Here is a 17,289-nt window from a genome sequence, read left to right as displayed (position 1 = left end):
ACGCAGCCACGAGGCCGCCTCTGCAAGCCCAGAAGAGAGGCCTCAGGAGAAACCAGCCCTCGAGGCACACTGATGTTGGACTTCCAGCCCTCTGAACAACGAGAAATAAATGTCTGTTGTTGAAGCCACACTGTCTGTGTGGTATTTTGTTACAGGGCCTGAGCTGACTGATACACCAGGTCACCACTGACCTCCAGTGGCTCAGCCCAGTGGCCAACGCTCACTGCTCTTCCAACTTGACCTTTGAGCAGCATCAGCACGGATGGTCACCCCTTCCTCCTCAATACACTTCCAGGGCTCAACACTCCTGTTTTTTCTTTCACTGGTGCTCCTTCTCAGTCGCCTTTGCTGTGCCTCCTTATCTCCTGACCTCTCACGGCATGAGCCAGACCTCTTTCCCAGACCTCTTCTCACTGCCACACATCCCACCAACCTGGCCGCCCTAATCTACAAGCCTACCCCGGGCACTGGGTCAGTGCTCCCCTCCTCCACTTCTGAGGCACCAGCATTTCCCTCCTGGACTATCCCACCTAGACTCGACCCCATACTCCCCCTGCCACTCTGCTGATTACTTCCCAGCCTCACAACCAGGTGCCTCAAAACCAGAGTCTGCATTCAAGGCACAAGGGTCCTCTCCTCCTCTTCCAAGTCAGACTTAACCCATTGCACTCGGGCTTCTCCTCACTTGCTCCACTGACATGGCTGTGCAGAGGTCATTGGTGACCTTCCTGCAGGGAAATCTACTGTCCTGCTGCAGCCGGAGAAACCGTTCTAAAAGGCAAATCGGACCTTATGCTTTCGCTGCTCTCCAACCATGTGCTGGCTTCCCAGGTCCTCCAGAAGCCCGCATCCCTGTAGACGGCGCAGGAGACCTTCCATGATTTGGCTTTAGCTTCACACAATTAAGAGTGTGGGCTGAAGAGTCAGTGAATCTGACACCAGCTGCTATAGATTGAATGTTTATGCCCCACCAAATTCATATGTTGCAACCTAACAGCCAGTTTGATGGTATTAGGGGGTGGGGTTTCTGTGGAGTGATTAGGTCACGAGGGTGGAGCCCCCATGAATGGGATTAGTCCCTTTAAAAGAGACCCCAGAGAGCTCCTTCTCCCCTTCTACCATATGTGCACACAGTGAGAAGACAGCTTTCTATGAGCCTGGAAGCAGGCTCTCATCAGACACCAAATCTTCCGGCACCTTGCCCTTGAACTTACCAGCCTCCACAACTGTGAGAAATACATTTCTGCTGTTTTTCAGCCATCCAGTCATCGCTATCCTGTTACAGCTGCTCGAATGGACTGAGACACCAGCCCTTCCTAACTCTGTGATCCTGGGCAAGTTATCAGCTCTCTGTGCCTCGGTTTCTTCATATGGCCCTTGGGTGTCATAATAAGACTCATCTCACTGGGTGGATGTGAGGATCAAATGAACTCGTACTTGTAAAATGCTTAGAACAGTGCCTGGCCTGGCAGAGCTCCATAAGTGAGTGTTTACTACCTCCTCCCAGTACTAGGCTTCCCCGGCCTGAGCGCTCCTTCCCTTGGCTTGGAAAGTCTTTCCCTGCCCTGCCTAACAGGCACGCGGCAGCCTGCCCTTCGATATTTCCCTCCCTCCCCAAGGCAGATGGAGGGCTCCTCCTTCTCCCCTCTAACTGGACTGTGCCTGTACTTCATCCAAGTGTTAATCAAATTATAATGCAACGCCTGTTTACGTATCCGTGCCTTCACGGGACTGTGGGCAGGAACCAGGACCTTTTGGTTCCGCGTGCACCAGCAGCAGAGGAAAGCCCTGTAGTCTGGATACATGAAGTCACGATTCCTTCAATTTGTCTTAAGCTTGTATCTCTATGCCTGGTGAAGAAGAATGTGTTCAGTAATTCCACAAGCAGAGGTGTCCCCCTGTGCAAGACAGTGCTAGGTGTTGGGGACATGAAGATGAACCCAAGGTGGACAGTGTTTGCCCTCAAGGACTTAAGAGTCCAGAGGGGACTCAGGTGTACATGCTGCAGCCCATGCGTGAGTGGACAGCTGACAAGGCGGGGGGGAGCCAGAGCAGAAGGCCTAGGAAAGAGATGGAGAGCAGCCAGGGCTTCTGGACTCGAGGGGCATCAGTCAAGCTGCTCAGCCTCTGACAGGAGGAATCACACTGGGTGAACCTGGGCAGGAGGTAGGAGAGGAGCTCGCTGTCCTGCAGACCAAAAACAGGGAGTATGGTGGCACTAGACCGCCATGGGTGTGCTCCGGGGTAGAACCAGACAGACTGAGGGCTACAGCAATTCTCACACTGAGATCTAACATTTATGAGTGCTCAGTATATACACCAGGCACTGTGGGGAGGTCTTAACATAGAGTAACAAATGCAGTCCTTGCAATAACCCCTGTCAGGAGCTGTGAGCACCCCATCTTATAGAGCAGGGGAAGCTGAGGCCAAGAACTTGCTCAGGGTTCCACAGTGAGAGAGCAGGTGACCAGCCAGAGTCAGAGCCTGTTGGCTCTGAAGCCTGGGCTTTTGGCCACCATACAGTGCCATCCCCAGCATGATACAGGCGAGACTGTTCAGGGTGTTACGTTGGACACAGGTACCCGGGGCCAGTGAGGCTGCCTGTGATCTGCACCAACCGTATGGTCCATACCCTGAATGTCCTTCCTGCTGGACCACCAGGTCAGCTTTGCCTTTGGACCACGCTGGTGGGCAGTGGGGAGGGCAGGAGGAGAGAGGGGCAGACCAGCTGGTGAGACCATAACACAGCAGAGGGCAGGGCCTCATCTCATGCCTCCTTGCAGCCCTTGCCGCCCTAGCCAGTGCATAGCACCTACAGAGCACTCAAAAATCACCTTTTTTGTTGAGGGATGAATATGAAAAAACAAAGTAATGAATGAACAGGGGAATGAAAGGCAGGAACCAGAAGAGCAAGGTCCTTGGGTGGGGAGAAACAGTGATGCAATGAAGAAGCTCAGCACCCTCCACTCAGGCTGTCTCCTGAAGCCCCCTTCCCACTTATGGCTGGGCTGTCCCTGTAGGTCCTCCTCCAGCCCACAGAGTGTTCCGGGCTGGTAGATTCCCCTCAGAGCCATCCTCACAGCCCGCACACCCCAGAGTAACACCCCATAGGACAGGGCACAATTTAGCGATGGGGGTTTGGGCGCAGGAAGGGGACACGGGCTCCTTTCACACCATCAGTGTGGGAAGGAGCCCTCAGGGTGTCTGGGCTCCTCTCCCTGTCCCCTGGCCCCCGCCAGACTCAGCCTCCACCCACCCAGGGTCAAGAAAATGCATCTCTCAACCCTTCTGGCTGCAAACCTCATTCGGGAAGGTCTGTGGAAGCCAGTCGCTCTAATTGGGGTGGGGGAACGGGCAGCCTCACACAAGCCACCAAACCAGCAGCCCTCGGGACCCAGAATATCTCTTAAAGATTCACTATTTGGGAAACAAGTCTAAAAGAACTTGCTCATTTTCTTTGAGTATCTAAGCTTCATGAGGAATTCCACCAACTGCTTTTTTAGGAGAAGGTAAGAACCAGCCTTAAAATGCTCTCCAGGCCGAGGGTACCTGACAGGTGGCTTGGGTGTGTCCCTCTTCCTCGCCCCCCACCCCATATTCCCAGGATTTGCAGGTCAGGGAGGTGAAACCCATGTGCACGGTGGGTTGGCTGGGTGCAAGGTGCTTTATGGGGGTGTGCCACCCATCTCCCCACTGCTCCTGCGAAGTGAGCAACACCGTTCCCATTGTGCAGATGGGCGCGCTGAAGATGAAGGGCAGGGACACAGCCCACTCACACTGGGAAACTTCACAGGATCTAGTGGACGGAGTGTCGGGGTGTAAGATGCCCACAAGGGCTGAAGTGGTGTCCTTGGGCAATAACCGCCTCTGGCCCCCAGGGTCAAAAAAGGGAGCAGTCATTGGAGCCTGGGTGGGGAAAGCCAGTGTGGAGCGGACAGCTTACAAGGAGCTATGACCCCGGGTGGGAGGTGCACAGCAGCCTGAGGTGACTCCACAGAGCAGGAGCTGGGTGAATAATTGTTCCAGCCCCCCTTTCTCCCATCCCCCCACCTCCTCTCAGAGGCTCCCAGATCATCAGCTCCAGCGTGGCAGAGAGCGAAAGGAGCAGGTGGCAACGCCCTGTACGGAGCCCGAGGCCACAGAACCAGCACGGTGGAGGGAATTCAGGCCCAGGCCTACTAGACTTTGAAATCCAGGCTCTTGTCATCTCCCCAGGCTGCTCCCATCCTGTGGTAGGACGGTCCTTTGGGCAGGAGAGATCCAGGACCCAGCCTGGCCCCACCCCCAGGGACCACACATTCCTGTAGCAGTACTTTGCTCTCCGCGTGGTTTAACAGGGACAGACCTCGGTGCTGCACGAGTTAAAGTCTCTGCTGGTCTCCGACCTGCAGAGGGCGGTGACCCCCTGAGGCCCCAGGCAGACCCTCCCAGGAAATCCACTCCTCCCCTTGGGCGGCAGCCCAGCGGTGCTCAGAGACGCCAGATGAACTGGGAAGATTTGATTGATGAGAAAGTAAATGTGGGGGTTCCCCATAGAGAATAATTTAATTTTATGGGGAAGGAACGCGGGAACAGCGAGCTTGGGCCCTGAACTCAGCAAGCAGGCGTCCCAGCGCAGCCAGGGACATGTGTAAGTCATTACCTCCACCAGCCTCCCATTTGCGGCTGGAGGATGACGCCACCGGTGTGGTGGAGGGCCTGAGGCCGCTGGGTGAGCTGACTGCAATGTTTTTCTGACACTAACACCTCTCTCTGACCCTCGGAAAGGGGGAAAGGGCCGTGGAGGAGCCAGGCAGGCCAAACACCACCCACGCCCAGGCCCTCCACCTCCACGTCCTGGAGCCCAGACTAGAGAGGCCTACAGCTGTATAGGCAAGAAAACAAAGGACCGGGGAAGGTGAGAGGGAGGAAGAGGAAGGAGAAGAAAGGGAAAGGGGTGAGAGGCCCAGCTAGCCCCTGCTTGGGTTTCTGTTGGAAGGGAGGTATTCGGAGGGCATGGTCAGGGAGAGGAGTCTTGGCTAAAGGACCCTGGAGGTTGAATTGTGCAGTTTCTCCTTCCATGGTAGTGCAGCAAAAGAGGCAGAACCAATGCTTTTGCTGGGTGGAGACCCTGCCCTCAAGGACTTCCCATCAACAGGTGGCTCCAACAAGGATGCCAGTCCTGAGAGGTGCCCCAGCCGTGGGTGCAGAGGAGGGAGAGGTCGCAACGATGTCACACAGTGGGGCATGGGAGTGAGCTGTGAAGGAGGCAGGAGTTGGCAAGATAGCTCCTCATGGGGGGAGGGGGGAGCGGAACCAAGGCACTTAACAGACTGCACCTTCCCTTCTCACCTGGTGAGTGGGAAGAAGGAAGGGATAAAGCCCCCGTGGGAGGAGAAAAAAACAGAAAAGAAAGGAGAGCAGAGGAGAGGCATGGGGAAGTTGTCCGAGCGCCACCTGTGGAACTCCCAGGTCACCCCTGCAGCCCAGGTCACCCCTCTTGTCTGGGCTGCGTTCCTGTGACTCTGTCTCCCCAGGGCCAAGGGGCGGTGCCCCCTCTCCTCCCTGTCTTCCTGCCTTCAAGGGGAAAAATCGGGAAAGGACTTGGAGCCCCTGTGAGGCCCACCAGACACTGTTTTAATTCTCAGGGCCACGAGTGGCTCGGGTGTCCCTTCCTGCCCCCACCTCTGCCCTCTGTCCTCTTTCCTATCAATTTCTACCCACCTTCCTGCCAGCCCCGCCCTTTCTTCCCCTCTCCCGTTATACTCTCCAGGGATTCCTGGAGGTTCCCCAAGTCTTGGGGACACAGATGAAACCTGGCTGGAATTTCCACAAGTCAGAGGTCACGTTCCTCTTAGAAATGAAGGGGGAGGGAAAAACCAACCAGAAACCCGTGAGCTTTTGGGTAGCTGGCTGTGTCTCAGCAGGCTAGTCTTTTGGGGGTTCCTTCCCTCCCCCTCCCAACCCCTGTTCCTGGGATCAGGAATGAAGACCAGGGGAGATCCGGATGATTTGGAAATCAGACTTGGAATGAATTTGCGTTGCACCCTTTAAATGTCAAGGACACCTGTGTTCATTCATTTGTTCATTCATTCATTCATTCATTCAACAAACACTTAGTGAGCACTTACTACAAGCCGGGCTGGGAGACATCAGTGAACAAAACAGAGATGCTGTCCTTGTCCAGTCTGCTCTTCCCATGAGGTATAGGCAGTGAATGATAAACATTGTAAGAAAATTACATATGTAATTTTAGAAGGACGTAGGATTACGGGGGGGGAAAAGAAAAAGCGCAGCAGGACAGGGGGGTCAGGAGTGCAGGGGGGCAGGAAGGCCTCCTGGGGAAGGTGAAATTTGAGCGAAGAAGACTGGAAGGAGGGGAGGGAGGGAGCTGAGCCAGTCAGGGGAACAAACTCCAGGGGGCCGCAGCCCCCGGCCAGTGGGCCAGCAGGTTCAGCGTGAAAGTCAGCTTCCTCGGCCAGGTCAGTGCCTGGGGTTTTACTCCCACTGAGGTGGGAACCTTTGCCTGGCTTTGCCTGGGGTAGTGACGTGTCCCGACTAAAAGGCCCACACCCCCAATGCAGTGACCAAATCTGTTTCTACGTACAGACCTTTAGACCTGGACGGACCTCAGAGTCACCCCTCTGCCTGCATTTGACCCATGCAGACACTGAGGCCCTGCCCCCAGACACTGAGAGGGGACGTACCCTTGTCAGACCACACACTCTGGGAGGGGTGAGTCAACCTCAGTCCCACATCTTCTGACCTCTACCGTCCACAGTCCATGGGGTGCTGGGCCTCGGGTGCCCCTGAGGACGCGTGCTCTGATCAGATCGCCCCACGGCGGGGGGCCTGGGAAGCGCGGTAGCTGGGATTACTGATTTTTCAGTCCTTCTGCTTCCAAGCATCTTTTTCTTTTTAAATTTGGGGTTCATAAAATAGAGAGTAAGATAAGGGAAGAGGAAAAGGGTACAGTGACCCGGTGATGCCTCTCCTCACCCTGCGGGCCCCCACCCTGCCCTTCCCACGCTAGCACCCAGGCTGGGCCTGGTGGTTCTTCAGTCACCCCTCCTGGTCTGGGCCCTTGTTCTCTCCTGCTAAACCAGGCCTCCCCATGGATGGGCCGGTGGGAAGAGGGCGGGAACAAGAATACAAAAGCCAACTGGGCCTTTGCTGATGTGCTGGTGGGGACGTGCTGAGCCCCGGCCAGAGACCAAGTGCCCCAGGGGCCTTCCTCTCCCCACGCCCCCACCCCCGTGTCCTTAGTCTGACAGAAACACTGGCTGAGATTAGTGTGGCTCAGCCTGCCACACTTTTCCCCACCTGCCTCTTCTCTCACAAAGTTGTATTCAGCCTTTAAGGCCTTTTCCAGCAAGGCCGCTCCCTGCTTGAGTTCAATCATCACACATGTGTTCACCTACTTAAATGATGGGTAACCACTCGTCCCCAGCTGGTTCCTTCCANCTGGGCCTTTGCTGATGTGCTGGTGGGGACGTGCTGAGCCCCGGCCAGAGACCAAGTGCCCCAGGGGCCTTCCTCTCCCCACGCCCCCACCCCCGTGTCCTTAGTCTGACAGAAACACTGGCTGGGATTAGTGTGGCTCAGCCTGCCACACTTTTCCCCACCTGCCTCTTCTCTTACAAAGTTGTATTCAGCCTTTAAGGCCTTTTCCAGCAAGGCCGCTCCCTGCTTGAGTTCAATCATCACACATGTGTTCGCCTACTTAAATGATGGGTAACCACTCGTCCCCAGCTGGTTCCTTCCATTGGGATCATAGCCCTTCCAGGGCAGGGACGGATTCATTTCTCTTTGCAACATCCCCGGCACCTAACCAAAAGCTTGACACGTTGTGGGTTCTCAACATACGTGTGTTGACGGGGATCCAGAGGAGGAGATGGTGGGCAGTTTGCTAGGGCAGCTGAGGGGGTACAGTGGCACCAGCCTGACAATACCTTGTCGCTTCTCTGTGCTGAGACCATTCTCAGGCCCTGCCTTCCTGAGCCACCCAGCTTCCCCTTCTGCACACGGCACCTTGTGGGAGAAGAAATGGCTAGAGCACGAGGAAGGCTCATTTTCCATTGCAAATAATTTCACAATGGAGGTGGCAGCAGGTGGAGCACACACCGAATGTGTGCTCGACAAAGGGCCTGCCCAGCGGTTAATTTTATGTGGTGACTCGGCTGTGCCATGACAGCGCCCAGATTAAATGTCATTGCCAGGTGTGTCTCAGAGGGTGTTTCTGGATGAGACTAAGTTTAGAATCGGTGGACTCTGTAAAGCAGATTGCTCTCCCCAGTGTGGGTGGGTCTCACCCAATCAGTTGAGGGTATAAAGAGAAGAAAAGGTGAAGGCAGCGGCTTTTTGTTGGGACATCTCATCTCATCCTCTCCTGCCCTCACTGTTGGCTCCCATGGTGCTCAGGCCTTCTGCCTGGGACTGGACTACACCCCCAGCTCTCCTGAGTCTCCAGCTGCAGGCGGCAGATCGTGGGACTTCTCAGCCTCCATGATCACATGAGTCAGTTCTGCACAATATGTCTCTCTACATGTGTACGTATACACCACACTGGTTCTGGTCGTCTGGAGGGCCCCGACTAATACAGACTGTCTCTATCTCACTGACCGTAAGTCTTTGCAAGACTCTTCCGTGAGCTTCCTTCTGTCCATCTTCCAAGGGCGGACAATGCTGTCCCCTCCTATGCTCAATGCAAACAGAAGTGTGTGCATCTGTGCAGTATGCATTTATTAAAAGCACCTACTAGCTGCCAAGCTCTGTGCTGGATACACAGGAGTCAGGCTGCTGGCAAAGCTCTGCGCTGTTTTTGGAGGAAGCTACATTAGCTCATCGCCAGAGTGTTAGAAAATAATCAGCCCCCTAAGATGCAGGGTCATCTGGGTCTCTGGGATGGGGAACCTGGGGCTTCCGACCCAGGGGGAAGTTGAGCATTTGGAAAAGTGTTTTCTTCTCACAAAAGTTTGTGGAAATGGATTGGAGGTTCCTCACCTGAGAGGGTCCAGGCTCATCAGTTCAGATGCTTTTATCTGCCCCAGCCTCACTCACTCGGAGGAGAGAGGCAAAAGGAGTCAGGAGACTCAGTGCTGGGGCCCCTCTACGACTGATGAGCTGACTCACCGCTAATGCTTTTCTCAGCCTCCACTAGCTCATCTGAAACATGGACACTGACATTTTACCATGTAAATCTTGCTGATCACAAAGTTTGCTGAGCTGTACGAATGAGAAGACACGTGGAAAAGACCTTTCAAAGCATAAAGTTCAGTATTACCCGGGAGGTCAGCCCACCCTGGGACAACGCTGAGGTTGGGTGTGGGGCTCGGGACAGGTCTCTCTCCCTGAGACCAAGCCAGAGGCACTCACCGTCCTCACACAGGTTCAGTTTGGACAGGCTCCTGCCATCAAAGGGTTCCTCGAAGATGGAGCCGGTGTCGCGGTCACTCATGGTGTTCAAGTATGTGGCTTTGTTCTCCATCTGTCCTGCAGCAGCAGCGGGGGAGACAGCAAGAGAAGAGGAGAGGGAGGAAGGAGGTCGGGGGCGGGTGGCGGGGGGGAGACAGAGAACAAACTGTAGGTGGAAACAGAAACAAACGGACAGAACGGGGTGTCCACCTGTGACCCTGAGCCTCAATAACAGGTGGCATCTACTGGGTCCTTAGGACTCTGACTTCCCCTCCCATTTCCTCTGTGCTTAGGAAGGCCAAGGCCCTTTGGACCTTTCTGATGGTGGGATCCATCTTCAGCAGCCCGTGGTGGGGCTGGCACCCTGAGCCGAGGAGGGTGGGTGCCACCCAGAAACATCCTGGGGCCGGGCCTGGAGGAGCCAACTCTTCTGACTCAAATGGAGCAGTTTCTGAGCCCCGGGGGCACTGAGCCCGTCAGAGACTTGGGTTTCCGCTCCAGGCTAGAACCAAGGGGAACTGGACCCAAAGGCAGGCACAGCACCACCGGCCCACACAGCTAAGACCAGCACCGCTCCTGTCCAGCCGAGCTGGCCTCAGTGGGACCCACAGACGGTAAGACCCGGACAGCCTCACACTCCGGAAGGGCCCTGGGGCCTGAGTGGCCCGTGAGGCTGGATCGCTGGGGCCTGTGGTCCTGCCCGTGCTGTCCCAGGAGCACACCCGTGCGCCCAGGAAAGTGTACACCCACGCGCCCGGGAGAGTGCTCTGCTCTCTGAAGTGAACCGGCCCCATTTACACAGACGTGTGCAATGCTGCCCCCTCTCGTAGGGTACACACGTCCCATGTATGTGACGGGGAAGACTGTGGGTGTGGGGGGGGGCAGGGGGTGTCCTGGTCCTTCAGGTGCATTGCCAAGTGGGGGAAGTGTGCCTCTCTTTGCTTGCTGGGTTTGCTTGATGTATTCTTTGTATAATGAGAGAATTCATTTTTTCCAGCCAGATTACAAAGTATTTATTTACACAAAATACTTGATATTGCATATGTGCTCAATGATTTTATAAGTTACTCTCTCCTTTAGGCATTTGTTTAGCTTGACTTGCATTCTGGTGACCTTCGACTGTATGGGTATTGAATCAGAAAACTCCACTTGTAAAAAGTGAATTCCTTGAAAAATTCAAGTCCTTGGGAGGATGGATGGGTCCTCGGTCCAGCATGGGGCAAACTCAGTTCTGAGGCCCAGAGTGCCAGCTAAGCATCTGCCACCTGGAAGGAGGTGACAGCAGCCTGGCAAGCAGAAGGGGGCGGGAGGACGGGGTGCGGGGAGGGACGTCACCTGCTGACTGAAAGGAGCAGCCAGTCATCAAGTTCCCCTTCACGGGCGGGTGGGAACGATGGCATCAGCACCCTTTCAGTGAACAGGGATGATGAAGGAGGAGGCTGGCCGACGGGCCCTGCCAGCAGAGCAAATCCCGTTTTCATGGCGTGACCTTTGCCTCCGGACACCGCTGACTCCAGGGCGGAGAAGAGGCCATAAATGACCAGTTCCCGTTCAGCTGTCCTTCTGACAGCCAGAAGGGATGAACAGCATGTTCTGCTCTTGTCTTTTCAAGTAACAAGATGCCACGCCTGCATGTCTGTGCATGCTTGCCGCACATGTGTGTGCCCACATGCACTCACACACATGTGCACGTGTTCTCACACACATGCACAATCAGGGTGTTCATTGTCTCTGCAAGCCTTTTTCCCAGCCTGTGGGGTGAGGGGGGTGTGCAGAGCAGAGCCCACAGCTCTGCCATGATCTCACCTCCCTGCCCTAGGGGTTCCGGAGACCCGAAGACCCGAGGACAGCTCCCACCCCAGCTTCTCCATGCTGCAGTTGTGTCCGGTTTGCTAGTCTCCCAATACCCACCACCCATCCAAGTCCTCCACCCAGTAAGGGCCTCTAGGTGGGGCCCTGAGCAGCTCCACGCCTGCTAAGCTACAGGGGACCCTCCCTGGTTTCTCAGCTCTGTGGGCAGTAGCCCACCCTCTGTCCTCCACGGCGGCGAAGCCCGAGGCCAGTGTCCTCCACAGGCGGCAGTCTCCTCTCTGCCAAAGGCAACAGGCACGCTGCCCAGGGGTCACACAGAGCAGAGCTGCCAGGCTGGGAATGCTGGCGTCAGGACTTCATTTCTGTCTTCCCCTCTGCTCATCTGCTCCGGACCAGAGCTAGAACGCACCGCTTGTTACCTGGAATGTGTCTGCAGGGTGGCCCGGCTCTGCTCCCTCCCCACCGCTCAGCTAGTAGAGCAGGAGCCCTGGGAATCCTGCTGGGGAGAGGGGCTGGCCGAGCAGGAGGCCAGACGTGAGCGAGATGAGACTGCAAATGCTCAGCCAGCTCTGCTTATGTTTGTTAACTTGGGAATGAAACTCAGAAGGTTCTGTCTGCCCCAGGTTTTCTTTTGGACCCTTCCATCATTGGTCTTAGGGGCTTAGGGCCAAGTTTGTGCTCTTGGACAACGCACCACTAACCGCTGAGCATGCTGACCATGGAGCAAATCCCCCCGTGTGTGCACACACCCCACAAATTATAGACTGTCGGCCATCTGGGATCCCTCGGTCCTCCCAGGAGCACTGTGAAGGGGCAGGTGCTGACAGTGTATCATTCCCATTTTAAAGATAGGCCAACTGAGTCACAAGGAGGTGAGAACCAATGGATGTCGGATAGCAGTGAAGTGCCACACAAACACTTCCAAACCAAGGCACTGGCTCAGCCACACAGTTGGATGTATCCAGCCCTTTCAGCACCCACCTTCAGCATCCACATGAGTCAGTAAAGAGGCCCCTTTTCCAGGGGGCCCAGGAAAGGCTCTGAGAGTGGAAGGGAGGTGACAAGGGCCATGGAAACATGGGCAATGTGTGGACACCAAGGTGCCCTGTGGTTGGAGTCCAAGGAGCCTGGACTTCTGTGTTTCAAGTCAGAGGAGGGCTCCCTGCCGCCCCCCCCACCATGGACAGGACACTTCACTGACCCTGTCGAGTGTCCTGATAATGCATTTTAGAGCTGAAGTTTTCAGCCATCCATAGCCCCTCCCCAGGTGGCCCTGTGTGGGCCCGCAGACCTGGGGTCCTAGCCTGGCTCCACTTCTCATGACTTGGGAATGTGGCCCAATCAGCTGAGCTCACGCAGCCTCAGGTCCTCATTTCTGTGATGGGGAGAAGCATATCTGCCAGCCACTCAGTTATCAAGAGCTTCTTGTGGGAGAGTGGGCGTGGAAGGGCTTCCCGGACAAGGGCACACAGGATGCTGGTGGCAGAGTCTGGTGAGAACCAGCAGCCCCCGGCATCTTCTGATTGTGCCCAGCAGCGAGGTCAGGGGTCTGCAGGTACCCGAGGCCTCCATCCTGCCGTGACAGTGCCAGAAACAATGCTGTTCGGGGCTCCCTTCCCAAAAGGCCACCGTGAAGGCAGACCAGAGCTGAAACCCAGGCCCTGACTCTCGGTCCTGCTCTGGGCAGCAGGAGGACTCGACCAGCGCTCCCTGTCGAGGGGGTGGCATGAGCCTTGCTTGTGGCTGCGAGATGCTGTCTCTGGGTTCCAGCACCTGATTCTGCAGGGCTCATAGCCTGTCTGTGGGTTGCCTGGCGATAAACTCATCAAAACCAATCAGCATGAATGTAGCCCTCCCTGGAGAGAGCATTGTGGAGGAGGTTCTGGGGCCTTTCCTTCTCTAACTGCACTCAGTTAACCTAAACCATAACCTAACATGGGAGAGACGTGGGTGTTTTATAAATGAGCTCCCCCTTCGTACATCCCACCACTAGGCACGGGTGCACACACATGCAAACACACACACATGCTCTGCACATGTAGAGGAACTGTCACCTGTACCAACTGCTCCCTAAGTAGGCTCTGAAGCAGTGGCATGAGCTGGGAATAGTGGTCACTAAGGCAGTAGCTTTCTGTGGCACCTGTGGATTCACACTCACCAGTCCAGGCAGCTGGACGAGAGCCCCGAGGATCTCCACAGGCTGCCCCTGGGACCTTCCCTAGAGGGATGGTACCCCCCGGGGCTTGCACCTCCATGCTCCAGAGCCCGAGGGTCCCTAAACACCGTGCCCTGCCCCTCCGCCATGTCTCAGAGTCCTCCAACTGCCTCTGGGACACCATGCCCAGGTGCTGGGACAGTTAGTGTCAAAGTGTCAAAGCGATAAAGACTCACCCTAGTGCCTCCACTGAGGCCGCGGAGGCTGTCCCCTCAGTTCCCGGCATTCACCGCAGTGGCTGGAGAGATGGAGGCTGCCACTGCACTGAGACCCAGGCAGCCCCTTGGAGCCTGTGCCCACAGCCAGCCAAAGCCAGGCACAGTCATAGAAAGAGGCTGTAGGGGTAGGCAGTGACTCGCCTCAGAGAGTCACTTCTCCAGGATGATCAAGTCAGGCTGCAAGACTCAGCTTTGGGCCCGAGGCAGGGCCTGTGGCTGGGGTGTCCCCAGCTTGGTGCCTCGCCTTGTTCAGCCAGGGGCAATGCTCAGGAGATGCTCTGTGGAGGCACCAGCAGCTCTGCTAGGTACTGACTAAGATGTGAACTGCCGCTGCTCTGGTGGCCAGTCTTTAAATACAAACTTTTTGGAGCCGCTGTGGAAGCAACCCCCTCCTTGAGGTCTGGAACACGTTCTCCCTCTGGTGGCCAATTTTGGCATGACAGCCACGCACCGGAATGGCTGCTGGGTCTGGAGCTTCGAGGTCAGCCTTGGTCTTCACAGGCCTATTGCAATAGCCTGGTTCACAGTACTTTTCGGAAGCGTTCCAGGAGAATGGCAGGCAGATCTGGCTGACCAGCCATGAAGGAAACCAGCCTTGTAAACTTATTTATAGGACAGAATTGGTGTTGTTTTAATGCAGTCTCCAAACTTAGCTTAAAATTACTTTGTGTCTTCCTAAAGTCATGGGCACCCCCAAAGGACACAGACTGGCCACACGGAAGATAGTGAGAAGTGTCCTGTGACTCCCAAAGTCAGCCTCAGCGTACCTCCGCAGCAAATCCAGCACTCAGGAAGCACTGACATCACACCGGAGCGGGGATACAGGAGTCGGGGAAGGCAAGCTCGCTGTCTTCAGGGGGTGGCCCTCCACGATGAGAGCTGGGCTCGGGCAGAAATAACCATAGCCCTACACATGATCGACCACATTCAGTAAAGGAGGTCTAACCAAAACGTTAGCAGAGCACTTACATTCACATCGGGGTGGAGAGGGGGGAAGGCATTAGGCAAATTGCAAAAATGCTCTGAGCCATGGCCATACTGTCAAGTTATGCGGACAGTCCCGCCGAGGTCAGAGCTCTGAAGGTAACGTTTATAAACAGGCCCCCGTTCGCTGGTTAAAAATTCAGCCTCAGTACTTGAGGGTCAGATCAAGTACTGGGAGCAGGGGAGCGGTTTGCTGAGGCTCAGCCCTCTTCCCAGCACAGCTGCCAACCCACAGCTGAGTCAGCAATGTCTTAGTCATTTTCCGTGACTGCGCCTCCTGACCGTCCCTGGGGGCAGCTCCAATATGAGACTCTATATCACAGAGGGGAAATAGTAATGATATAATAATTATAATATTAACAGTAATAATAATAATAATAGGAGGAGGAGAAGGGAAAAGATGAAAAGAGGAGAAAACACTTTATGGTATCTACCATGTGCTAGGCAATTCTAACTGCTTTTCTTACATTAACTCATTTCACCTTGACAACAACCCTGTGGGGTAGGTACTGTTATTATTCCCTTTTTACAGAGGCAAAGGAACTCAGTGACTTGTCCGAGGGCAAGCAGCCTGTAAGTGCACAGCTCAGTGATGTCAGATATTGGGTTGTGCCAACTTTCTGGTTGGCCAGAAAGTCCACGTGGTTTTTTCCATAAAAAAAGATGTTTTTCATTTTCACCACTAACTTTATTGATTTGGGTACTTTGAATATGTCAGCTACCTCCTGTGTGGTATACCATTTATTGGTCCCGGACTTCCGCCAAGATGGAGGCGTAGGTGGAAACACTGTGCCTTCTCCCACAACCAAGTTTGAATACAACAAAGGTTTGGAGAACAAAGATGCAGCCAAAGAACAGAAAAATTGAACTATACGGAAGTCCGACAACAACGAACCATTCTACCAGACAGGTAAGAGGAGCGGAGCCAGCAGTGGAGCAGGGTTGGGAAGGAAAGATCCCCCGACCCCAGGCGCCTAGGCATCCGGGGTAGCGTTGGGCGGACCCAGGGAGGGCTTGGGACGGCGGGAGTGAGAAGTGAGACAGACCACGCAGCCCCCAGCAATGAACCCAGCAGTGGCTGACCACATTCGCGCGCAGTGGGACGAATCCCACAGCCCGAGGTGGTGGCAGGAGGCAGCAAAGGGTGCTGCCATTGCTTTCCTTTGGCCCCGCCCACACGTACAGCGTCACAACCCAGCGACTGGGTCACCCAGCCCTGGTGAACACCTAGGGCTCTGCTCCTCAGACGTAACAGGCACAAACAATCCAAAATATGGCTCAAGAAGAACTCAAAGTCCCAGAGCCGATAACGCTAAGTGACCAGGAAATAGCGAAACTCTCAGATGCACAGTTCAAAACATTGGTCATCAGTATGCTCACAGAACTGGTTGATTATAGTCACAAATTAGAGGAACATATGAAGGCTAAACTAATTGAAATGAAGGGAAATGCACAGGAAACCAATAGTGATGGAAAGGAAACTGGGACTCAAATCAAGGGAGTGGACCAGAAGGAAGAAAGAAATGACCAGACAGGAAAAAGTGAAGTTACAAGAATTCAAAAAAATGAGGAGAGGATTAGGAACCTCCAGGACATCTTTAAATGTTCCAACATCTGAATTATAGGGGTACCAGAAGGGGAAGAGGAACAGCCACGAGTGGAAAATTTATTTGAACAAATAATAAAGGAGAACTTTCCCAGTCTGGCAAAGGAAATAGACTTCCAGGAAATCCAGGAAGCTCAGAGAGTCCCAAAGAAGTTGGACCCAAGAAGGAACACACCAAGGCACATCATAATTACATTAGCCAAGACCAAAATGAAGGAGAGAATCCTAGAAGCAGCAAGAGATAAGGGGACAGTCACCTACAAAGGAGTACCCATCAGACTGTCAGCGGATTTCTCAAAAGAGACCTTACAGGCAAGAAGGGGCTGGAAAGAAGTATTCCAAGTCATGAAATCCAAAGACCTACAGCCAAGATTGCTTTATCCAGCAAAACTTTCATTTAGAATGGAAGGACAGATAAAGTGCTTCTCAGATAAGGTCAAGTTCAAGGAGTTCATCATCACCAAGCCCTTATTATATGAAATGTTAAAGGGACTTATATAAGAAAAAGAAGATGAAAAATAGGAACAGTGAAAGAACAGCAAACTCACAGTTACTAACAACCACACCTAAAACAAAAGCAAACCAAGAGGACGCCTAGATCAGGAGTGGAACCATAGAAATGAAGAACACATGGAGGGTTAGCAACAGGGGAGTGGGAGGAGGAGAAGGGGGGAGAAGATACAGAAAATAAGTAGCATAGACAGTAGGTAAAAAATAGATGGGTAGAGGGCAAGAATAGTAGGGGAAATATAGAGTGTAAAGAACTTGAGACACGTGGTCATAAACTAAAGGGGGGAAAGGGTGGGGGAGGGGGTGTGCAGGGTGGAGGGGAATGAAGGGGGGGAATAGAACAACTGGTAGGTAATGGTATAATCAATAAAATATATTTAAAAAAACATTGATTGGTCCCAATTAATGTCTCAATGTGATCGCTCTCAACTTGCTGGTCTCCCTGACCATGCATGTCCAGCGAGAAATCTCCAGCATGAAACTTCACAAACCACGTTTGACACGTTCGATCAGTCTCAGCACCTTCTCCACACACTGCACAAATCTTTTTT

General features: G+C 54.1%; 1 protein-coding gene across 2 annotated transcripts in view; it reads right to left on the bottom strand.

Annotated features, from left to right (window-relative positions):
* The window catches only part of SCARA5 (scavenger receptor class A member 5), a 98,221-nt gene extending 84,224 nt beyond the window's left edge, over positions 1-13,997 (bottom strand). Inside the window, exons 1-2 of one of the 2 annotated variants that reach the window (XM_037042225.1) lie at positions 13,597-13,997; positions 9,355-9,471 (exon numbers count right to left, since the gene is read on the bottom strand). In XM_037042225.1, coding sequence (XP_036898120.1) covers positions 9,355-9,466 — 112 coding nt within the window. In that variant the 5' untranslated portion in view covers positions 9,467-9,471; positions 13,597-13,997. The remainder of the gene's footprint in view (positions 1-9,354; positions 9,472-13,596) is intronic. The other variant, XM_037042226.1, reaches the window with a different exon arrangement.
* Positions 13,998-17,289: the final 3,292 nt, after the last annotated feature.

This window comes from Sturnira hondurensis, unplaced genomic scaffold (assembly GCF_014824575.4).
Source record: "Sturnira hondurensis isolate 20B ecotype Veracruz unplaced genomic scaffold, ASM1482457v3 Scaffold0003693, whole genome shotgun sequence".
Classification (NCBI taxonomy): Eukaryota; Metazoa; Chordata; class Mammalia; order Chiroptera; family Phyllostomidae; genus Sturnira; species Sturnira hondurensis.
The sequence above is the reverse complement of the archived record's forward strand: the minus strand, read 5'-3'. Positions and strand labels throughout refer to the sequence as shown.